The sequence below is a fragment of the Anolis carolinensis genome, unplaced genomic scaffold, assembly GCF_035594765.1.
Source record: "Anolis carolinensis isolate JA03-04 unplaced genomic scaffold, rAnoCar3.1.pri scaffold_13, whole genome shotgun sequence".
NCBI lineage: Eukaryota > Metazoa > Chordata > Lepidosauria > Squamata > Dactyloidae > Anolis > Anolis carolinensis.
This window is the reverse complement of record NW_026943824.1, coordinates 11,643,804-11,668,802: the sequence shown is the minus strand read 5'-3', so window position 1 is coordinate 11,668,802 and position 24,999 is coordinate 11,643,804. Positions and strand designations below refer to the sequence as shown.

The window sequence follows — 24,999 nt, the reverse complement described above, 5'->3', positions numbered from 1 at the left end:
TGTCATAGAGTTCTATTAATTTCCACAGCATTTCGTTTTGGAGGTCTTGAAATGTAAAGAGACATAGCCAAACGTCTTGAGCCACTTATGGGAGGCTACCTAATAGGTATTCCAGTATACTTGTGACTTGATCTAGGTCCCATATAGTCAACAGAGTGAATTCTATTGATCTCAGATTGAACTGGATCCCAGACCTTTCATGTTTTTATTAGTTCTTGCCATTTGTTTTTATTGGCTAATGTTTAAATTTGTATAATTGTGCATGTCTTTTGGCTATTGTTGTGTTTTATATTGCTATTGTTTTTATTTAGGCTTGGCCCCATTTAAGCCGCCCTGAGTCCCCTTCGGGGAGATAAAGGCGGGGTATAAAAATAAAGTTGTTGTTATTATTATTATTATTCCCTGGAAACAACTCACCTCCTGCGCCATCAGCCTTCAATGTATCATATCTCTGCTGCAGAAGCTTCTTTGTGCCAGCTGTCTTCTGTTTCACACTTTGATACTGGTCAGCAATGCTTTGGAATGAAGAGATTGGGTCAATTAGAAAAAGTGAGGGACTTCATCTCTAATGTAATGGTCATGGCTCAATGCTATGTCATCCTGGGATTTGTAGTTTGGTGAGGCAGAGAGAAGGCTTGACGACTTGTAAAACTACATCCCCATGATCCCTAGCATTGAACCAACACAATTAAAGTGGATTTATTCTACTGCATAGTTGCACTCCAAGGTTTTATTTTCCCATGATGGAACCTTTGGTGTCTTCTAATATTTTTGTTTTCACAGAAGGAATCCGAAACAGACAGCCAATGTAATGTGCACCTTTTTTGGCCAAAAGAGCACAGTTTGTTGCTGCATGTTAGCAGCAATTTTTTTAGTTTCAGGGTTTTGAAAATAGAGATGCGCATGGGATTCAGTGGTGCATGAGACTCAAGTCAATAGGGCTGTGGTGCAGGCTGGTGAGCAGCCTGCTACAATAAATCACTCTGACCATGAGGTCATGAGTTCGAGGCCAGCCTGTGGTGGGGTGAGCACCCGTCAATTAAAAAATAAAAAATAGCCTCTGCTCGTTGCTGACTTAGCAACCCGAAAGATAGCTGCATTTATCAAGTAGGAAATAAGGTAAAAAAGGTAAAGGTTTCCCCTGACGTTAAGTCCAGTCATGACTCATGTCTGACTCTGGGGGTTGGTGCTCATCTCCATTTCTAAGCCAAAGAGCCGACATTGTCCGTAGACACCTCCAAGGTCATGTGGCCGGCATGACTGCATGGAGCGCCATTACCTTCCCACCAGAGCGGTACCAATTTTGAATTGCTAGTTTGGCACAAGCTGGGGCTAACAGTGGGAGCTCACCCCGTTCCCTGTATTTGAACCACCAGCCTTACGGTCAGCAAGTTCAGCAGCTCAGTACTTTAACATGCTGCGCCGTCCGGGGGCCCAAGTCAGTTATATACAATAGCAAAATAATACTAACAATAACAATATTATTACTACTATTATTTAAATTATATACATTAGAAAAACAATACTAAGAATAACAATATTATTATTACTATTTTGTCAATTATATAGTAAAGGTAAAGGTTCACGCTGCTCCCGGGGTTTGAACCTGGGACCTTTCGGTCTCCAGCTCAGTGCTTTAACGCACTTCGCCACCGGGGCTCCAGGAAATAAGGTACCACTTATAAAATGGGGAGGCAAATTTAACTAATTTAACGACGTTGGAATGAGGAAGTGCCGTCACAATGGATGATGAAGCAGCTGCTCCCCCTGTGGCCAGAATCGAACATCCCCTCAGGAGAAGGTTAAATTGCCTCTGCGTCTGTCTCTGTCTCGGTTCTATGTGTATATGGGCATTGAATGTTTGCCCTATATGTACTGTATATAATGTGATCCGCCCTGAGTCCCCTTCGGGGTGAGAAGGGCGGAATATAAATACTGTAAATAAATAAATAAATACGCTGTTCCAAATTCTATCCTCTGGATCCAACCATTTCAGAGACGGGAGGTTGCAGCTACACTCTGGAATGGATGCAGGTTGAAATCACTAGAACTGCCAGGGCTCCATGTTATGGAATCCTGCGAGATGTCGTTTGGAGAGGCACCAGCGCTCTCTGGCTTAAGATCTCGCTAAACTACACCACCCATGATTCAACAGCATTGAGCCACTTAAAGTGGTGACAAGTATCAAGTGGAGAATCAGTTTCTATTGCTTTTGTGAACGCAGGCAAAGTCAGGAAGCACTTACTGGTCAGCAAGGGTCAATGATTCAGGATCTGTCGGGGGAATCATGAAGCAGACGCCGGGAGCGTTGATCCCATTTCCGGTGCTGTCCGTCACCTCCCAGAGGTCACCACTGTTCTTGTGCAACATGTATCTAGCCCCACGCGAGAGCTGGCACTGGGAACATAGATAGTCATGCACAGGAGTTACAAATATACAACTTTTAAGAATAGTTTCAAGATGTGAATCTGTTGATGCTGAATCCGTCGATGCAGAGGACCAACTCTATTATATTACGGTATATTACCGTATATACTCGAGTATAAGCCGACCCGAATTTTACCTAATTTTACCACAAAAAACTGGGAAAACATTGACTCCATTATAAGCCAAGATACCAATAAAATTACATTAATTGAGGCATCAGTAGGTTAAATGTTTTTGAATCTTTACATCAAACTGTAATTTAAGATATGACTGTTCAACTCTGATTAAATCATTATTTTCATCTTTGTCAATATAAATGTATCCTTTTAATAATAATAGAGTGAAATAATAAATGTAATAGTAATAATAATAAATGCAGTAAAATAATAAATGTATTAATAAAAATAGAGTAAAATAAATGTAAAAGTAACAACAATAATAGAGTAAAATAATAAATGTAATAATAATAATTAATAATAGAGTAAAATAATAAATGGGTTGTTATATGTTTTCCGGGCTGTGTGGCCATGTTCTAGAAGTATTCTCTCCTGACGTTTCGCCCATATCTATGGCAGGCATCCTCAGAGGATCCTCACAACCTCTGAGGATGCCTGCCATAGATGTGGGTGAAACGTCAGGAGAGAATACTTCTGGAACATGGCCACACAGCCCGGAAAACATACAACAACCCTGTGATCCTGGCTATGAAAGTCTTTGACAACACATTAAAATAATAAATGTAACAGTACTAATAATAATAGAGAAAAATAATAAATATACCATATATACTTGAGTATAAGCCAACCTGAATAGAAGCCCACCAGGACCATCACCCGAGTATAAGCCAAGGAGGTTTTTTTCAGTCCTAAGAAAGGGCTGAAAAACTAGGCTTATACTCGAGTATATACAGTATATTATATATCATATTGGAGCCCTGGTGGCGAAGTGCATTAAAGCACTGAGCTACTGAACTTGCAGACTGAAAGGTCCCAGGTTCAAACCCCGGGAGCGGTGGGAGCGCCCGCTGTTAGCTCCAGCTTCTGCCAACCTAGCAGTTCGAAAACATGCCAATGTGAGTAGATCAATAGGTACCTCTCCGGCGGGAAGGTAATGGTGCTCCATGCAGTCATGCCGGCCACATGACCTTGGAGGTGTCTATGGACAACACCGGCTCTTTGGCTTAGAAATGGAGATGAGCACCAACCCCCAGAGTCGGACATGACTGGACTTAACGTCAGGGGAAACCTTTACCTTTTATGCATTATATATTATACTTGCTGTGCCCGGCCATGCGTTGCTGTGGCGAAGTATAGTGGTATGGGAAATAAAGTATTGAGGCATTACTCAAGTTAAGGTAAAGGGTAAAGGTTTTCCCTGGACATTAAGTCTATTATAAATGGGTAATATAGCTGTGTGGAAGGGCCTGGAGTCTACACTGCCGTATAATCCAGTTAAAATCTGATAATCTGTATTTTATAGGCAGTGTGGAAGAGGCCTAAGTGAGGCCTAACTCTGCCTGTTCCCCTGGGCTGAGTGGGTTGCTAGGAGACCAAGTGGGCGGAGCTTAGCCTTCTAACTGGCAGCAATTGGATAAAAACAATTATTCCTCTCCCTCTAATTAGGACTTTATTTTTCTTTTCTTTTTGTTGTATGAACGTAGAGGCATGGATGAGGGGTTGTGTTGCCAAGTTTAGTGTTTCTGGGATGTGTAGTTTTGTTGTTTTGTCCTAGGCCGAAATTTCATTACCCTTTTATATATATAGATTGCTTCTTGGATTTAAAAAAATTAAGTACTGAACCTGTGGATTCAGAGGAGCAATGGCGTACTGCCTTGGGAGATGATGGATTTCTCTTCTTTGGAGTTTTTTCAAGAGCGTTTTAGTTAATATATTTCAGCAGAGCTACACTTCAACATCATGCAATCTCTACAGTTTCCAGCATCCCATAGATTTGCCACTATTCCTGCCCTACTTCCAGTTGGGAGTCCCACCATGATATGTATTTGGATCCTTGGCAAAAAGCGGAGGCTTCTCACCTGATCGCTTTCATAGTCGCAAAGGGCTTCCACTGGGATGGGCTTCAGGGGGGTCTCCCGGCGGTACCGCAAAGGCAGCACTTGCTGGCTGCGCATCTGCAGGGACTTCACCACATCGTCATACTTGTCCAAGGCCTTCTCCTGGTCCTGGAAGCAAAACACTGATGTACCAAAGAAGGCAATGGCCAGGAGAGACATCCGGACACAATAACAACAACAACAACAACAACAACAACAACAACAACAACAACAACAACAACTTTACTTCAATCAAAGCAGGTTCTTTGAAAATGAGCACGCAAAGATACTGTGGGACTTCCGAATCCAGACTGACAAAGTTCTGGAACACAACACACCAGACATCACAGTTGTGGAAAAGAAAAAGGTTTGGATCATTGATGTCGCCATCCCAGGTGACAGTCGCATTGACGAAAAAGAACAGGAAAAACTCAGCCGCTATCAGGACCTCAAGATTGAACTTCAAAGACTCTGGCAGAAACCAGTGCAGGTGGTCCTGGTGGTGATGGGCACACTGGGTGCCGTGCCAAAAGAACTCAGCCAGCATTTGGAAACAATAGACATTGACAATATCACGATCTGCCAACTGCAAAAGGCCACCCTACTGGGATCTGCATCATCCGAAAATACATCACACAGTCCTAGACACTTGGGAAGTGTTCGACTTGTAATTTTGTGATACAAAATCCAGCATATCTATCTTGTTTGCTGTGTCATACAATATAACAACAGCAATAATAATAGTAACAACTTTATTCTTATATCCCGCCCCATCTCCCCGAAGGGACTCGGGGTGGCTTCCATGGGGACCAAGCTCAGTGAAACAAAATTAAAATACAACACCATAAAAAACATGCGCATTGCAAAGCATAACCAACATAAAAACATGTAAACTTCTGCTTTGAGAGTGTAATAAGATTCAAAGAAGGACAGCTCCTTGCCCCTTTCCACAGGACAGAAGTAAGTGGACTTCAGCACTGCAAGGTCTACTTCTGTTGTTGTTACTATTATATATGGGATATTGTGGACTGCATTCGCCCTTAAAGAGACCTTGAGGGCCTATTCCTTCCATACCAAAAACCCTCCAAAATTTGCCTCCAAATAATGCCCAACTCTGTCCAAGTTCTGTGGGGGCATCTGTATCATGCTTTGGAAATAGTTGAATCCATGGATGGGAGAATTTGTGGCTACAGAAGGCCAACTGAATGTGTTTTTTAATATAATGCTCTTTAGTTTTTGCCCAATTTGGGTTTGCAGAGGTTACGGAAAAACAGCTCCTATCACTGGGTTGTTGTATCGACAACACATTGAACTCCTATCACTTTTGATTACCCATCATGTGGACTGGGGATAATGGGAGTTGCAACCCAACTCCTGGCTCTAGGTTTGGGGAAAAGTCAAAGCACATTTGAAAGCCAGATATCCTATCCACAAGCCTGTATCCCAACTTCGCAAAGGTTACTTGCCTCGAGCTCCTGCAGCAAGGATTCGATTTGGTAGCGGTCCTTGAAATCCGGGCTGTATTTCTGGTCCAGGTCTGTGTCTACTTTCCTGAGGAGTTCTTGGGCATCTTTAGCATCCTTTTGGAACTGCATAAAACAATGACAAACTCAAGTGACTCTTTGGATGAGGCAACATCTGAGAAGTTTCATCCTGTTTGCCTTACTTGTCAACACCAGCAGCAAAACCTGAAAAGTGATGACAAGCCTAGACAAAAGCACCCAAGTTCTGTTTTCTCAACAAATAATAATAATAATAATAATAATAATAATAATAATAATAATAGTGTGTATTTATATTTATTTATTTATTATTTATTTACAACATTTATATCCCGCCCCCTCTCACCCCAAGGGGACTCAGAGCTGCTTACAAGTTATATGTACCGTATATACTCGAGTATAAGCCGACCCGAATATAAGTCGAGGCACCTAATTTTACCACATAAAAACTGGGAAAACATTGACTCCAGTATAAGCCGAGGGTGATAAACTTCAGAAATAAAAATAGATACCAATAAAATTACATTAATTGAGGCATCAGTAGGTTAAATGTTTTTGAATATTTACATAAAGCTCAAATTTAAGATAAGACTGTCCAACTCTGATTAAATCGTTATTCTCATCTTCTTCAATGTAAAGGTGCTTATGTAACCTTTGAATAATAATAGAGTAAAATAATACTTGTAATAATAATAAATACAGGAAAATAATACATGTAATAATAAATAGAGTAAAATAATAAATGCAATAATAATAAGATCAGAGTGAAATAATAAATGTAATAATAATAATAATAAAAATAGAGTAAAATAAATGTAATAGTAGCAACAATAATCAAGAAAAATAATAAATGTAATAATACCAATAATAATAGAGAAAAATAATAAATGCACCATATATTCTTGAGTATAAGCTGACCCAAATATAAGCCAACCAGGACCCTCACCCAAGTATAAGTCGAGGGGGGCTTTTTCAATCTTAAAAAAAGGGCTGAAAAACTAGGCTTATACTTGAGTATATGCAGTACATACAATGTATTATATTCTTAGGACTGCATCATATTAGTATTATACATTACTATATTGTACTATACCACTAGACTGCAATATTATTAGTAATATTACATGTAATATATAATTATTATATTATTGTATTATTATTATCATTATTATATTTTATTGCATTATAAATTATCAATATTATATGTATATACAATATATTATATTATTAAGCATAGCACAATATTAGTATTATATATTATTATTATTATTCATGTTAAGGATTGCTCTCCTCGTGATAGTGGAATAAATGCTGTGTGTTCCTGCCCCAGAGTGCCGAACTACAAATCCCATCATCCCCTAGCCTGGAGGGCTCTTATATCATATTAACAAAATATAATATATCATAATTTAATATACCTGGTGATAGTCCTCCATGAACTTGAGGTGGCTTTCCTCACAGATGAGCAGGTTGAGGTACTCTTTCCAGTCGGCATGGACCGCCTCGATGTGAGCCTGCAAACAACGGCAACGAAAGGGACGTTTAAGGATCAGAAGGACCTACGTCAGGATTATAAACCAAGAGAAAGGACAGCCATGTCTTCTCCAGACTCACCTCAATGGGGATCTTCCCAGGATGGTGTTCAGCCAACAGCTGGTTGCCGTCTTCATGCAGTTTATTAATCGCCGCCTCCTTTTCTTCTAGTTTCCGGTTTATGAAGTTCTACGAATTACGAAAAGGACAGACGGATTATACCTGCTCAGCATTCTCACAAGCCATAGGATTGTAAAAGACAGGGCTAATTCTATCTCCTCGTTGAGGACTAGAAACTTGGGCAGGATGTGGCCGGTTTCCAACACAAACAACATGACTAAGGACTCAGAGACATGGGTTCAAATGGCAGGAAAGGAGATTTATTATATATATATATATATATATATATATACACACACACACACACACACACACACACACACACACCGTAGAGTCTCACTTATCCAACGTTCTGGATTATCCAACGCATTTTTGTAGTCAATGTTTTCAATATATCGTGATATTTTGGTGCTAAATTCGTAAATACAGTAATTACTGCATAGCATTACTGCACATTGAACTACTTTTTCTGTCAAATTTGTTACATAACATGATATTTTGGTGCTTAATTTGTAAAATCATAATCTAATTTGATGTTTAATAGGCTTTTCCTTAATCCCTCCTTATTATCCAACATATTTGCTTATCCAACGTTCTGCCGGCCCATTTATGTTGGATAAGTGAGACTCTACTGTCTTTCTCTCTCTCTTTCTCTCTATATATACCACTCTTCTCCCCCAGGGGGACCCATTGGAACATTTGGAAGCTGTTCAGCTGTGGAACTCACTGCCTCACCGGCCACGTTCTAACACAAACAACATGACTAAGGACTTGGAGATAAGGGTTCAAATGACAGGAAAGGAGATTATTTATTTAATATACCGCTCTTCTCCCCCAGGGGGAACCACCGGAACATTAGGAAGCTGTTCAACTGTGGAACTCACTGCCTCACTAGCCAGGTTCCAACACAACATGACTAAGGACTTGGAGATATGGGTTCAAATGACAGGAAAGGAGATTTATTTATTTATTTTATATACCGCTCTTCTCCCCTGGGGGGGGGGGCACTGGAACATTAGGAAGCTGTTCAGCTGTGGAACTCACTGCCTCACTGGCCACGTTCTAACACAAACAACATGACTAAGGACCTGGAGACATGGGTTCAAATGACAGGAAAGGAGATTTATTTCTTTATTTTATATACCGCTCTTCTCCTCCAGGAGGACCCACCGGAACATTAGGAAGCTGTTCAACTGTGGAACTCACTGCCTCATGGTCTTGTGTAAGCTCCTTCCTTGGAGGCTTTTAAACAGAGGCTGGATGGCTGTCTGTCAGGAGTGCCTTTGCATGGCAAGGGGATGGACTAGATGAGCCTTGGGGTCTCTTCCAACCATATGATTCTATAGTCCGGCACAGGACAAGGTCCATGGGGTGAAACGCATACCTCATACTGGCGCCGGCGACTGGGGTAGTCCAGGTTGCGGTCACTCCAGTCGTACTGCATCCGGTCCTTGGCTTGTTGATCCAGCCAGTAGAGCTTGTTGGTGCAGCGCTGCATGTAGTCCTGCAGCGAATTGAGGTCCTGCTGCCGCTGTTGGGATCCTGACTATAAACAGAAAAGACGCTTTGTCAAAGGTCACATCCTTCAGGCTGCAAAAGATAATCCCAAAACTACCTGGAAGGGTGTCTTTCTCCTATTCCTGCCTCCAGATATTGTTATTGAAAAACCACAGTGAACCATGACAAAATGGGACAAAGCAGGAAAGGGGAGAAGAAGGGAGAAGACTGCCTGGAGTGCTGTTACCTTCCCGCCGGAGCAGTACCTATTGATCTACTCACATTTGCATGTTTTCGAACTGTTTGGTTGGCAGACGCTGGGGCTAACAGCGTGCGCTCCCCCCGCTCCCCGGATTCGAATCGCCGACCTTTGGTCCGCAACTTCAACAGCTCAGAGCTTTAACACGCTGTGCCACCAGGGGCACCCTAATAATATTATTATAATGTATAATAATAATAATAATAATATTACATTATCATATTAAAATATTAATATAATGCAATATAATACTACTAATAATAATACACTATTATAATAGTATATTATATATTACATGTGGGGACCCCCGATGGCACAGTGTGTTAAAGCGCTAAGCTGCTGAACTTGCGGACCAAAAAGTCACAGGTTTGAATCCAGGGAACAGAATGGATGCCCACTGTTAGCCATAGCTTCTGCCAACCTAGCAGTTCGAAAACATGCAAACGTGAGTAGATCAATAGGTACCACTCTGGCGGGATGGTAACGGTGCTCCATGCAGTCATATCGGCCTCATGACTATGGACAACGCCGGCTCTTCGGCTTAGAAATGGAGATGAGCACCAACACCCAGAGACGGACACGACTGGACTTAACGTCAGGGGAAAACTTTACCTTTACTTATATTACATGTAATATTACTAATAATATTGCAGTATAGTGGTATAGTACAATATCGTAATATATAATGCTTATATTGTGCTATGTTAATAATAATAATACAGTAAAGTCTCACTTATCCAAGCTAAACGGGCCGGCAGAACCTTGGATAAGCGAATATCTTGGATAATAAGGAGGGATTAAGAAAAAGCCTATTAAACATCAAATTAGATTATGATTTTGCAAATTAAGCACCAAAACATCATGTTATACAACAAATTTGACAGAAAAAGTAGTTCAATGTGCAGTAATGTTATGTTGCAATTACTGTATTTACGAATTTAGCACCAAAATATCACGATATATTGAAAACATTGACTACAAAAATGGCTCGGATAAACCAGAAACTTGGATAAGCGAGTCTTGGATAAGTGAGACTCTACTGTATATTGTATGTACATTTAACTTGTAAGCAACCCTGAGTCCCCTTCAGGGTGAGAAGGGTGGGATATAAATGTTGCAAATAAATACATAAATAATAAATAAAAATAGAGGTATTTGGTGGTGCTGGGGATGTATGTGTTGTAGAAATGTTTCACCACAATCCATGTCTTGCAAAACAAGAACCAAACTCAGGAATGGATCCTCCTTATTCCTCCTCCCCAAAGTCTATCAGTCCTTTGACTCATTTATTAACGGCAAAGGCATCCTCATTTGAGCTAAACATCATCCTCCATTTCTTTCCAACTGTCTCAGGTGTGCCATATTTCAGGACTTTATTGTAGCCTTTCCAAAAAGAAATCTTACCAGCAATTTCTGGTATTTCACCTGGAGTCCGCTTGTGTATTCCTGGAAACAGAAGAAGGTGTAGTTTAGCCTTATAACCCAGGGATTTGCTTTGAATACCAGGACTGAGCTCACACACAAAAAAGATACTTGCTTGCCCCTCAGTGTCAAACTTTCTATCATTTCAACAGCCTAAATTTGAGAGAAGGAAGAGGAGTATTTTTTCTATTGTTCTTTGGATAAACAGGAGTCGGAAACCCTCAAAATCATCCAGTTGATCCCGGTGTATGTCATCCAAGGATGAATTGATGCTCCCTCTCCCCGCCCCATAGTATATCCAAAGACCCATGAAACAGACATACATCCGACACCGGTGTCGCGTGGCTGCCTTCCTTGCTGATGTGCGGGCCGATCGCCATCACTTCATTGTGGAAGATGTTGTGCTCCTCCACCTGGCCGTTGACGGACGGCAAGTCCGTTCCAAAGCCTTTGCTGTTCAAGGTTTCCTGATGGAGAAAGACAAAGTGGGTTAGGACCAGGTTTCCCACATCCCTGACATCCAGTGCTAAGGAAGAAGACAAGGACACAATGCAGATCATTGATCCAGTTTGGGTATCCACGTTGCAGAAGTACAAGTAGTCCCTGAGTTATAAACATTCGACATACAAATTTTATTTATCGTGTCAGAAGCAAATTGAGGATACAATTATAATGTATTTAAAATCACAAAGTTGAAATGTGTTTCATGGCCGGGATCACAGGGTTGTTATATGTTTTCTGGGCTGTATGGCCATGTTCCAGAAGTATTCTCCCCTGACGTTTCACCCACATCTATGGCAGGCATCCTCAGAGGTTGTGATGTATGGAGAAACTAAGCAAAGAAGGTTTATATATATCTGTGGGAAGTCCAGGGTGAGAGAAGAACTCTTTGTCAGTTGGAGGCCAGTGTGAATGTTGTAGTTAATCACCTTAATTAGCATTGAAAAGCTTCATCTACTGGCTTTTCCTGCCTGGGGACATCCTTTGTTGAGAGTCGTGAGCTGCCCCTGGTTCTCATGTCTGGAACTCCTCTGTTTTCAGAGTGTTGCTTCTTATTTACTGTTCTGAATTTTGAGTTTTTTAATACAAGCCCCCAAAGAAAATCCAGCAAATGCTACGGTCAGCGAAGGACAAGAGGGATCCTCTCTCCTCTGCAGGAGTCTACTGTATAACATGCAGCTGTGGACAAGTCTACATAGGGACCACCAAACACGAGTCAAAGAACATGAAAGGCACTGCAGACTCACTCAACCAGAGAAATCTGCCATAGCAGAGCACTTGATGACCCAACCTGGACACAGGATATTATTTGAGAACACAGAAATGCTTAACAACTCCAACAACTATCATGTCAGACTACACAGGGAAGCCAGTGAAATTCACAAGCATGTGGACAACTTCAACAGAAAGGAGGAAACCATGAAAATGAACAAAATCTGGCTACCAGTATTAAAACACTCAAAAATCAGAACAGTAAGTAAGAAGCAACACTCTGAAAACAGAGTTCCAGACATGGGAACCAGGGGCAGCTCACGACTCTGAACAAAGGATGCCCCCAGGCAGGAAAAGCCAGGAGATGAAGCTTTTCAATGCTAATTAAGGTGATTAACTACAACATTCACACTGGCCTCCAACTGACAAAGAGTTCTTCTCTCACCCTGGACTTTCCACAGATATATATATATATATATAAACCTTCCTAGCTTAGTTTCTCCATACCTCACAACCTCTGAGGATGCCTGCCATAGATGTGGGCGAAACGTCAGGAGAGAATACTTCTGGAACATGGCCACACAGCCTGGAAAACATACAACAACTCCACAAAGTTAAAAACTTGGCATTATACTAAAATGTGCTTTGACCAGAAGCTGGCCACTTGGAGTGTCTCTGGTGTTGTTATAAGAAGGTCTTCCATTGTGCATGTGGCAGGGCTCAGGCTGCATTGTAATACGTGGTCTGTGGTTTGCTCTTCTCCGCACTCGCGTGTCGTGGACTCCACTTTGTCACCCCATTTCTTAAGGTTGGCTCTGCATCTTTTGGTGCCAGATTGCAGTCCGTTCAGCGCCTTCCAAGTCGCCCAAGGGGGAGTTTCTCATCTGGTATCAGTCATGGATTGAGGTTCCGGGTTTTAGCCTGCCACTTTTGGACTCTTGCTTGCTTGCTTTCCTATGAATATCTCTGTTGATCTTAGGAAGCTGCTTCTTGATTTAAGTTGTTGGCATGCTGGCTGATATCCTAACAGAGGGTTGGGCCAGAGATGTCAATGCCTTTTGAAGAAAGTGCTCTTTCTGCACAAATAATTCCAGAGTTCATCCTGGAAAAGTCACCCTGTCTTTTGTGTGCCCAGGAGGGAGTGTCTCATCTGGTATCAGCCACTGATTGAAGTTCCTGCCACTTTTGGACTCTTGCTTGCTGAGGTGTTCCTGCAAGTATCTTTCTAGATCATAGGAAGCTATTTCTTGAAGGTGTTGGTTTGCTTGCTGATATCTGAACAGAGGATGGGCTGGAGATGTCAATGCCTTTCAGTACAGGTTGCTATTTACTGATGGATGTTAGGTAATATCAGCTAAACAGTATAATTTCTCCAGTGGTGTAGGGCATAGACATCCTGTGATAATGCAGCATGTCTCATGAAGAGCCACATCCACTGTTTTAACGTGGTGAGATGTATTCCACACTGGGCATGCGTGTTCAGCAGCGGAGTAGCAAAGCGCAAGGGGAAATGCCTTCACTGGGTCTGGTTGTGATCCCTAAATTCAATGGGTTTGCTCCAGACAGGAGCACTTGGATTTAGGGCTATAATTAACTAATGTAGGGATAGTGATGTTTTGGAAGAATTGTTTTAATTCCAAGGTAGGAATGGTCCTGCTGGACTGCAAACCCAGCAGCCTTTGCCTTCACAGGAATGCTGGCAGTTGCCATCCAGAAACCCTTGGAAGGTCACAAGTTTCCTGAATTAATTTTACAAGTAACTTTCCAAGATGCAGGTCTAGGATGAAGCAACGTTCCTTCTTCAAATTCTACATTTGCTTTTCTCTTTCTCCCAAATCCAGGCGCATGGCCCTGGATGGTATGTGTAGCCGACATGAAAAGGCACGTGGCTAGGAGGATATTCGTGTCCGGCAGCCCAAAGAGAACTGCAATGCTAGCAGTGCAAACTTGCTCGTCGGGCTAAGCCTTCCCATCCAGGAAGGATTTGGGGGATTGGCAAGTGGAAGCTGACAAAGCAACTGCACAAGTCGCAAAATCAACATCAGAGAGAAAGAGAGACCCGGGTGCCTATTGCTCTCTGTTTCCAACATTTTTCTGGGCCCAGTCTATTAACAATGGGTGCGCTTGATAGGGGAGCTAAGCTGTTTTGGTTCCTAAAGACAGATTCCTGACTTCTTTTTGGACTTCTAGGATCAAACCATCAGTGAATAACAAAAATAACAGATGGTGATAATGATGATGGCGATGATATTTGTTACCTGCCTGTCGTCCCGGCTTGAGGCAGGTGACAACATGGTTAAAATAGACAGATAGAATATAACACTATTAAAGTAAAGGTAAAGGTTTTCCCCTGATGTTAAGTCCAGTTGTGACTGATTCTGGGGGTTGGTGCTTATCTCCATTTCTAAGCCAAAGAGCCGGCGTTGTCCATAGACAACTCCAAAGTCATGTGGCCGGCAGACTGCATGGAGCACCGTTACCTTCCTGCCGGAGTAGTACCTATTGATCTACTCACCATATAATGCAGTTCAAATTGCATTCTCTGACAGTGTAAATACAGCCTTACAACTCACAATGTAATAATAATAATAATAATAATAATAATAATAATAATAATAATAATAACCATTGATCATATCTTCAACTGTTGTAAGAAAATCTCACAGACAGACTACAAACAGAGGCACAACTATGTGGCCCAAATGATTCATTGGAACTTATGACTGTATGGAGCACCGTTACCTTCCCGCCAAAGCAGTACCTATTGATCTACTCACATTTGCATGTTTTCAAACTGCTAGGTTGGTAGGAGCTGGAGCTAACAGCGGGCGCTCAAGCCGCTCCCAGGATTTGAACCTGGGACCTTTCGGTCTGCAAGTTCAGCAACTCAGCGCTTTAACACACTGTGCCACCAGGGGCCATTATAATTCTATTACAATGCATTTATTAAAATACACATAACAAGAGCTTCCACACAGCAGATTCCAAGGGAGCACTGTTTTTCTGGGACTTTTATGAAGAATGAGGTTTGACACATTGCCACACATTTTCCAAAATCTATTGGTATAGTCATAGAATCATAGAGCCAAAAGAGATCTCGTGGGACATCCAGTCCAACCCCCTGCCAAGAAGCAGGAAAATCGCATTTAAAGCACCCCTGACAGATGGCCATCCAGCCTCTGTTTAGTCAGCCCTCGACATTTGCTCAGGTTAAGAGTATAGGACCCCCAAAGAAGTGAAGAAAACTCACAATGCTATTTTTAAATAATAATAATAATAATAATAATAATAATAATAATAATACACTTATCTAAGAATCTCTAGGTCCTCCAATACAACCCTATAGTCAATGCCTGCAAGATGTTAACTAGAGCGTGCCATTGGAGAACCTAGGGAGACTTATAGTGCATCTACACTGTAGAATTAATGTAGTGTGAGACCACTTTCACTGCCATGATTCAATGCTATGAAATCTTGGGAGTTTTAGATTGGTTTTTTGTTTTTTGTGCCAGGAGTGACTTGAGAAACTGCAAGTCGCTTCTGGTGTGAGAGAATTGGCCATCTGAAAGGACATTGCCTAGGGGGCGTCCCGAGGCTTCTTTCATGTCCCTACATGGGAAGCTGGAGCTGACAGATGGGAGCTCACCCCACTCCTCAAATTCGAACCTCCAACCTTTTGGTCAGCAGTCTTGTTGGCACAAGGGTTTAACCCATTGCGCCAGCACTCTTAGTCAGAGAAGGCAAAACTACTATTTACATACTATTGAGCTATCTCAATTACTGTGGTATCAAACTGCATTAAGTCTACAGTGTAGATAGATGCACCTCATGTGAAATAATCCATTAATAATCAAGTCCAGAGAAGTGAAGCCCACAAATGTGAAGGGCTGACTGTATTTAAAAGGAGTGCATGAATTGCTTGGATATAAATAACAAGACATTGGGCCTTTGCCGAGATGCTCGCCCAGGTTTTTCCCGGTGTTTATTCATTCTATGGAAGCACAAGATGCAAGACAAGGTACTTGCAAAGAGAGAAGTGTCTAGCTCATCCCTGTCCTTGCTGCACTAAGTGTCGATGTATGACCACCGTACCTGTTTCTCATCGATGACTGTGGACCAGTTGACTTGAGGCTCAATTTCTTGTGGCGTGAAGTTGTAGATCTGGTCATGCTTCACTCGCAGGTTGTTAACTCTCTCCTTGAGCTGCCGGATGCTAAAGAAAGGAAGGAGAACCACAGCTATGGTTGGTTTCTCTGAACGAGAGACACCAACTACACCATTCTTTTCCCTGGAACAGGAAAAAAAAACTAGACTTCTGCCCTAAATTGAAAGCAGTACAAATTGTGAATATTGCCCAAAAGGTGATCAATCGGGGAGCATGTTAGTAGACTGTTAGGAATTGTGGGCGTTAAAGTCCAAAACATCTCGAGGGCTGATGAACCCATCGCGAGACATGAGATCCACCTCCCCAGAAGCACAATCCGCCACCAATCAATCCCAGACTCACTCCTCCGTGATCATGTCTCCCTGGGGATGTTTCATGTGCCGAGCGATGGCCGCGTCTCCATCCAAGACGTAGAGGAGCTTATCCGATTCGATCAGCTTGTCCGCCGTATGGTCCTGATAAAGAGGGGACTGACCGGCCTTGAGCCTGTGGAGGTCCTGGTTTGGGGTCAGGAAAGAAGGAGCAGATTTACACAAGCTTGCACAAAGATCTACCACAACTTCATTCTGACACGGAGAGGGCGAAGGGCACAGAATCCTCACGATAAAGTGGGAAAAACAATTAAAATCCACTAATTTTCTTTTGGACCTAGGAGAATGCATTTCTAGGAACCTCAGAGCTTTTCGAACGTTCGTTGTTGTTATTTGGACATAAGATAAAGGTTTCTCCTGACATCAAATCTAGTCGAGTCCGACTCTGAGGGTTGGTGCTCATCTCAATTTCTAGGCCGAAGAGCCGGCGTTGTCCATAGACGTCTCCTAGGTCATGTAGTTGGCATGACTGTATAGAGCAGGGGTCCCCAAACTAAGGCCCGGGGGCCGGATGCGGCCCTCCAAGGTCATTTACCTGGCCCCCGCTCTCATTTATAATATAATATTTTTATATCAGTTTTAATAATATAATAAATATACATATGATATTGATAATATTATCATGTTATACAATGTAATGCTAATAATAATACCATATAATAATATTAATTATATGTTATATATTACACTAGCTGTGCCCGGCCACGCGTTGCTGTGGCATTGTCTGGTAGTGTTGGTGAGAAATTGTTGAGGTAGTGGTGGTATTGAATGTCTGTTGTATGGTTGTCTTTATGTTTAGTATGCATTTGGTTGTTTGTGTACTGTAAACGTGGTGAGGGTAGAGGGGGTGTATGTCCCTGTGTAGTATTGTATAGTTTTTATACGTTGTCCGTGTGTTGTGAATGCTTGGATTGTGTCCTGCTGCATAGTAGAAAGGGTTGGGTTGGATGGCCCTTAGTGGTCTCGCCAAACTCTTGTGCCTGTCCCCTGGGCTGAGTAGGTTTCTAGGAGACCAGATGGGTGGAACTTAGCCTTAGGACTTTATTTTTCTTTTCTTTTTGTTGTATCAACCTGGAGGCGTGGATGATGGGTTGTGTTGTCAAATTTCGAGGTTGGGGGGCCTGTAGTTTTGTTGTTTTGTCTGCTGCCCTGATGCCATCACTCTTTTATATATATAGATAGATTATATAATAGTATAGTGGTATAGTTCAATATAGTATTATATAATGCTAATATTGTATTATGCTAATAATATCATATATTGTATGTACATACAGCTGCTCTGAGTCCCCTTCGGGGTGAGAAGGGTGGGATATAAATGTAGTAAATCAATGCAGTAAATAAATAATTAATTTTAGACTTAGGCTTAGCCAAAATCTGACATGACTTGAAGGCACACAACAACAACAACAACAACAACAACAATCCTAATTAACTTGACTATCTCATTGGCCAGTAGCAGGCCCACACTTTCCATTGAAATCCTAATAGGTTTATGTTGGTTAAAATTGTTTTCATTTTTAAATACAGTAGAGTCTCACTTATCCAACATAAACGGGCCGGCAGAATGTTGGATAAGTGAATTTGTTGGATAATAAGGAGGCATTAAGGAAAAGCCTATTCAACATCAAATTAAGTTATGATTTTACAAATTAAGCACCAAAACATCATGTTAGACAACAAATTTGGCAGAAAAAGTAGTTCAGTACACAGTAATGCTATATAGTAATTACTGTATTTATGAATTTAGCACCAAAATATCACGATATATTGAAAGCATTGACGACAAAAATGCGTTGGATAATCCAGAACGTTGGATAAGCGAGTGTTGGATAAGTGAGACTCTACTGTAAATACTACATAGCATTACTGCGCATGGAACTACTTTTTCTGTCAAATTTGTTGTATAATATGATGTTCTGGTGCTTAATTTGTATAACGATTACCTAATTTGATGTTTAATTGGCTTTTCCTGAATCCCTTCTTATTATCCAACATATTCACTTATCCTGCCGGCCTGTTTACGTTGGATAAATGAGACTCTACTGTATATTTCTAATCTTATATTATCTGCTCAGAACTGGATTATCTGAGGCTCCTTCTTCACAGCTGTATAAAATGCACACTGAAGTGGATTATATGGCAGTGTGGAGTCAAGATAATCCAGTGCAAAGCAGATAATATAAAATTATAAATGGGTTATATAGCTGTGTGGAAGGGCCTTGAGTCTACACTGCCATATAATCCAGTGCAAATTAGATAATCTGTGGAAGAAGCCTAAGTGAGGCCTAAATCTGCCTGTCCCCTAACTGAAACCTGGCTGTCCCTTGGTTGCTAGGCAACCAAGTGGGCAGAGATTAGCCCTCTAAACTGGCAGCAATTGGATAAAAAAATTATTGCTCTCCCTCTAATTAGGACTTTATTTTTCTTTTCTTTTTGTTGTATCAACCTTGAGGCGTGGATGATGGGTTGTGTTGTCAAATTTTGAGGTTGGGGGGCCTGTAGTTTTGTTGTTTTGTAAGTTGCCGTGATGCCATCACTCTTTTATATATATAGATATAATATTACAGTATAGTGGTATAGTTCAATATAATAATATATAATGCTAATATTGTGCTATGCTAATAATATAATATACTAGCTGTGCCCGGCCACGCGTTGCTGTGTCGAAGTATGGTGATATGGGAAATAAAGTATTGAGGAACTGGTGGTAGTTAAGGTAAAGGGTAAAAGTTTTCTCCTGACATCAAGTCCATTATAAATGGGTTATATAGCTGTGTGGAAGGGCCTTGAGTCTACACTGCCATATAATACAGTTAAATTCAGATAATCTGTATTTTATAGGCAGTGTGGAAGAGGCCTAAGTGAGGCCTAACTCTGCCTGTCCCCTGGGCTGAGTGAGTTGCTAGGAGACCAAGTGGGCAGACCTTAGCCTTCTAACTGGCAGCAATTGGATAAAAACAATTATTCCTCTCCCTCTAATTAGGACTTTATTTTTCTTTTCTTTTTGTTGTATGAACGTAGAGGCATGGATGAGGGGTTGTGCTGCCAAGTTTAGTGTTTCTGGGATGTGTAGTTTTGTTGTTTTGTCCTAGGCCGAAATTTCATTACCCTTTTATATATATAGATTGTATGTACATACAGCTGCTCTGAGTTCCCTTCGGGGTGAGAAGGGTGGGATATAAATGTAGTAAATAAATGTAGTAAATGAATAAATAAATAATTTTAGACTTAGGCTCGCCCACTTGACTTGAAGGCACACAACAACAACAACAATCCTAATTAACTTGACTATCTCATTGGCCTGATAGTTTTATGTTGGTTAAAATTGTTTTCATTTTTAAATATTTTATTGTTCTTTCATTATTGTTGTTTTGCACTACAAATAAGACATGTGCAGTGTGCATAGGGATTTGTTCGTATTTCTTTTTCAAATGATAATTCGGCCCCCTCAACAGTCTGAAAGATTGTGCTTAAAAAGTTTGAGGACCCCTGGTATAGAGTGTCGTTACCTTCTCACTTTTGATCTACTCACATTTGTATGTTTTCGAATTGCTAGGTTGGAGGAAGTTGGGGCTAACAACGGGAACTCACCCCATTCCATGACCTTTTTGAACCCAAAAAGCACAAACTGGTGAGAACTGGTCTCAGAATTGGTGCAAAGACAACCTGGATAAATACAGGTACAACTGCCACCAAATCCTTAGGCCAGAGCTTTGCAAACATTTCATTTTTAGACACGCATCGTTTCGAAACACAGTAATTCAGTTTTACTAGCAAACCTGAAGTTAGACCAACCCCTTATAAGACATAAGGACACATGCATACATTGTAATAATGAGATGTATGGGAACAAATCATATATCACGAAAACCTTTCATTTATAGCTTTAAAAATATATGATTTACGGCTCAATTCCCCTAGAGTCAGAGGTCTCTCATTACGTTTGAACGACACACCAACACATCACAGCCGACGCACTAATTTGTCGCGACACACAGTTTGGAAAGCTGTGCCTTAGGCTTTTTGACCAGTTTGGGTGAAGCCTGTGAGTGATCCCTTGGTGCACCAGTTTTGCTTTCTTTTTGGCGTGCCAGATCCAAGTATTTTTGCTTTCCCAGGCATTTTAAATGCCCTGCTAATTGACCGACTGTTTCATCAAGTCAGGCTGTTTACGGATGAATCATTTTTGGCCTCTTCACTTGTAATTTTGTGCTATTAGCATATTGCGTTTGTTGTTCTGTAATTTTATGAACCTGGGAATCCTTGATGAAGGCTTGCTTATCCATTAAAAATGTTTGTGTACACATTTCCAGAGTGCCACACAAGTGCTTATGACCTAAATATAATCACTCCCCCTAAGTAGAGTTGTTCCATTGAATCAGTTGAATTTACACAATTGGGTTTTAGATAGCAAAGGCAGGATTTCAAGGTGTGCATAAGCTGACTATTTCATTTTTTAAAACATGACCAACTTGTGGAACGCAACTCACATTTTGCATCTTGGTGTCTGCCTCCACAATGTTTCTCTCCACCTGGTCGGCATTTTTTTGCAGCTTCTCTATCAGTTCTGACAATTCCTTGCTGGAGATGCTGCAAAGGCAGAAAAGACCAAAAATTCAAAAACAGGGAAAACAGCAGGGTTTGGTCAAATGCAAAACTGACTAATCTCAGAACCAAGGACACGAGAAACAACCATATACAAAATGCCCTGAATATATGCAAATATTTTCCCCCTCTCAGCCTTAGTTGGCGGTGCAGTGGGGTTTCCTTGCAGAAAGTATGTTTGAAAGATTTAACAAGTCTGCTTTCATTTACAACATGGTTGTATAACTTCCTTATTTGCAGAAGCACATTAGGTTCTAATTATAATAATTTTACTACAGTGGATTATCTCTTATTGGAAGTGTTTTGGACTTTAGTTGTTTGGGAACTTTGGCATCTTGCGTTTGCATAATAACATATCTTGGAGATGAGAAGTTCATGGGATGTTTCCTATGCACCTTCTACACAACTTTGAAGGTACACTAGAGTCTCACTTATCCAAGCCTCGCTTATCCAAGCCTCTGGATAATCCAAGCCATTTTTGTAGTCAATGTTTTCAATATATCATGATATTTTGGTGCTAAATTCGTAAATACAGTAATTACAACATAACATTACTGTGTATTGAACTACTTTTTCTGTCCAATTTGTTGTATAACATGAAGTTTTGGTGCTTAATTTGTAAAATCATAACCTAATTTGATGTTTAATAGGCTTTTCCTTAATCCCTCCTTATTATCTAAGATATTCGCTTATTCAAGCTTCTGCCAGCCCGTTTAGCTTGGATAAGTGAGACTCTACTGTAATTGTATATAATGTGTTGTTGAAGGCTTTCATGGCCAGAATCACTGGGTTGCTGTGAGTTTTCCAGGCTGTATGTCACTCTCTCCTGACGTTTCAGAGGTTGTCAGGAGAAAATGCTTCTGGAAGATGACCATACAGACTGGAAAGATCACAGCAACCCAATTTTATATAATGTTTTTAAATAATGTTGTGTATGACACAAACTTTGTGTACATTGAACCACCAGAAAGTAAAGGTATCACCATCTCGGCCACCCAGGAGGACAGTTTCTGGTTTTGAAGTAATCTGGATTTCAGAATTCTGGAAAACGGATGTTCAACTGCATTGAGGGATGAAGTTGTAACCTTTAACTTTCCAAGAATCAATGCTAAAAACATGGGGCTCGGTTGTTGCCTATTCCTCCTCCTCTTTCTTCTTTTCTTCTCTGGCTCCTTCTAACAATAACTTAATGTACACATTGCGCAGATGACTTTTTCCAGAATCATCCCATCATGGATAAGTGAGACTCTACTGTAATAACAATACATCAAGTCAGAACCGGTTCCCATATGATTTCGAGCTTATAGTTGCAATAAGTCAGGGTCAATAACATGAAAGCACCATTGACTAAAGAATCACATGTTGTTACAGCATAGAAACCCAATGGGATTGCATAGTGGTTAAGATGCTTGTGACGTAGACAACATCATCATCATCATCATCATCATCATCATTTAATTACTTATTAATCGCCCTCCATCCACGATGCTCTAGGCGATTTACAAGATAAAATTGTAAAGGATAAAAATACATACATACAAATATTGATAAAAATTAAAATAGATTAAAAGCTCTAGTAAAGAGCCAGGTCTTGAGTGCGAGGGTAAAAGGCCCCAACTCACGCATGGCTCTCATACAGGGTGGCAAGGCATTCCATAAGGCAGGGGCAGAGATAGAAAAAGCTCTGCATCTGGTCCTTTCCAAGTGCACTTCTCTAGGACCCGGTACATAAAGTAAGTCTCGTTGGGATGGTCGTTGTGGCCTCCGATGATGGGAGAAGGAGAGACGGTCCCTAAGATACGATGGGCCCTGGCCATAAAGAGTTTTAAAAGTCAGGACTAGCATCTTATATAGACCACAGTAATCAGTTGGAAGCCAATGCAGATGCTGCAGCACTGGTGTTATGTGGCCTTTCATGGGTGTTCTTGTGAGTAGCCTGGCTGCCGCATTCTGAACAATACGGAGCTTCCGGGTCGTGGACATCGGAAGGCCAATATACAGGGCGTTGCAATAGTCCAATCTAGACGTGACCGTGGCCTGGATGACTGTTGCCAGAGCCTCATCAGATAGATAGGGTGCCAGTTGCCTCGCTTGTCGTAGGTGGAAAAAGGCCTGTTTGCTGGCAGCAGCGACCTGAGCTTCCATTGTCAGCTGCGAATCCAAAATGACACCCAGGCTCTTAACGGTGGGCGAAGGAGATAGGGCAGCACCATCGAAGGTGGGAAGCAAGAGGGTCAGACCAGTCGAGCGGCCATGCCAGAGAATCTCCGTCTTCGCCGGGTTCACCTTCAGTCTACTAGCACCTAGCCAGTTCGACAGAGCCTCCAGACAGAAGGTGAAATTGTCTGGTATTGACGTTGCTCCAGGCTCCAGGCGCAGAAGGAGTTGGGTGTCGTCTGCATATTGATAGCAGTCTAGGCCGAAACTCCGAACCAAACTAGCAAGGGGTCTAATGTAGATGTTGAAGAGAAGAGGGGAGAGAATGGCACCTTGGGGTACCCCACACAGGAGGGGAGATCTGTCGGAGACTTGACCCATATACTCCACGCATTGGCTCTGGTTTCGCAGAAATGAGTTGAACCAATTGAGGGCCTGACCGCGAACTCCGGACATGGCGAGACGGTGAATCATTAGATCGTAGTCAACGGTGTCAAACGCTGCGGTAAGGTCGAGAAGTACCAGAAGCGCTGATCCGCCGCTATCAGACTGGCAACGAAGTTCATCTGAAATGGCAACCAGGACTGTCTCCGTCCCATGGCCAGGGCGGAAGCCTGACTGGAAAGGGTCCAGGCCGGCTGTATCATCCAGAAATTGTTGCAATTGTCCCAGCACAGCCCGCTCTATCATCTTACCCAAGAATTAGACAAATGGGGTAAATGATCTTTGTAAGCCAATAAGGATATGCTTGCTAATTTCTGTGGAGGTGATAAAAACCCTTGCAACCATTTTGGAAATTCGGACAAATCCTTTGATTGCATGTATGCATGTATTTGTCACATTGCTACGGCCACACAATAAATAGTTCTTTTGCAGTTTGAAGATCCAACTTTCGTGGTGTTTTTCCTCGCCCTCTCCACAGAAAAGGGGCCTCCTGCTTTTGACTTTGGATTAAGAGGAGTATTTTTTACATCTTTTACATCTTTGCCCCTTCGAAAGTGTTTTTAACTTGGTCTCTACTATGTGTCCAAAGCCACAGTTTGGTTATGCAGTGGAGTAGCGAATATCCTTCCCTACCCTGAGGCCACTTTGGATCTGGTTTGGCAACGAGGTGGATTTCTGAGACAAAACCAAGATGGCATCATGCCACCCAAATGGCAGCTGGCGGTAATCTTGTCTTCGGGGAACGATAGTAGTCCTAGAAAGGAAACCTGGCACATGTGCCCAATGGAGGTGTTGGCTAGATCTGCCCTAGGTCCAAGAGAAAATGTATATTTCAAAATAATAACATCTCATTTGGGCATAATGGCTGCCTCTCCCTGCTCCAAATGCCACCTTCGAGTGCCAACTCAGGAGAATGCCCAGTGCAGGGCCTTCCAAACCGTGCATCCCGACACGTTTGCACCATAGAAATGTATATTACTATCTTACAAATTATATATATATCGAAATTATAAATGAAACCTTGCGCTTGCCTTCCTTAAATTCTTTGCTCACCGCAGCGATCCGGTCCTTGTGAACCGTGAAAGGCAAACCAGTTTGAAAATGTCGTTTTGCAGGTGCAAAGAGGAGACGCCTAGGGTCTAACTCAGAGAATGAACTTCTCAATATGAGTGCGTTGTTATTATTGTGTGTGTATGTTTTTTTTAAAAAGGAGATTTGTCCCTCCCAGT

At 41.6% G+C, this 24,999-nt stretch overlaps 1 protein-coding gene across 1 annotated transcript in view; it reads right to left on the bottom strand.

Annotated features, from left to right (window-relative positions):
• ppl (periplakin) overlaps positions 1-24,999 on the bottom strand; it is a 69,642-nt gene that overhangs the window by 14,748 nt on the left and 29,895 nt on the right. Inside the window, exons 2-13 of the mRNA XM_008116801.3 lie at positions 21,055-21,154; positions 16,533-16,687; positions 16,118-16,238; positions 11,137-11,280; positions 10,796-10,837; positions 9,020-9,181; positions 7,597-7,704; positions 7,401-7,496; positions 5,947-6,069; positions 4,463-4,609; positions 2,246-2,397; positions 418-515 (exon numbers count right to left, since the gene is read on the bottom strand). Coding sequence (XP_008115008.1) covers positions 418-515; positions 2,246-2,397; positions 4,463-4,609; positions 5,947-6,069; positions 7,401-7,496; positions 7,597-7,704; positions 9,020-9,181; positions 10,796-10,837; positions 11,137-11,280; positions 16,118-16,238; positions 16,533-16,687; positions 21,055-21,154 — 1,448 coding nt within the window. The remainder of the gene's footprint in view (positions 1-417; positions 516-2,245; positions 2,398-4,462; positions 4,610-5,946; positions 6,070-7,400; positions 7,497-7,596; positions 7,705-9,019; positions 9,182-10,795; positions 10,838-11,136; positions 11,281-16,117; positions 16,239-16,532; positions 16,688-21,054; positions 21,155-24,999) is intronic.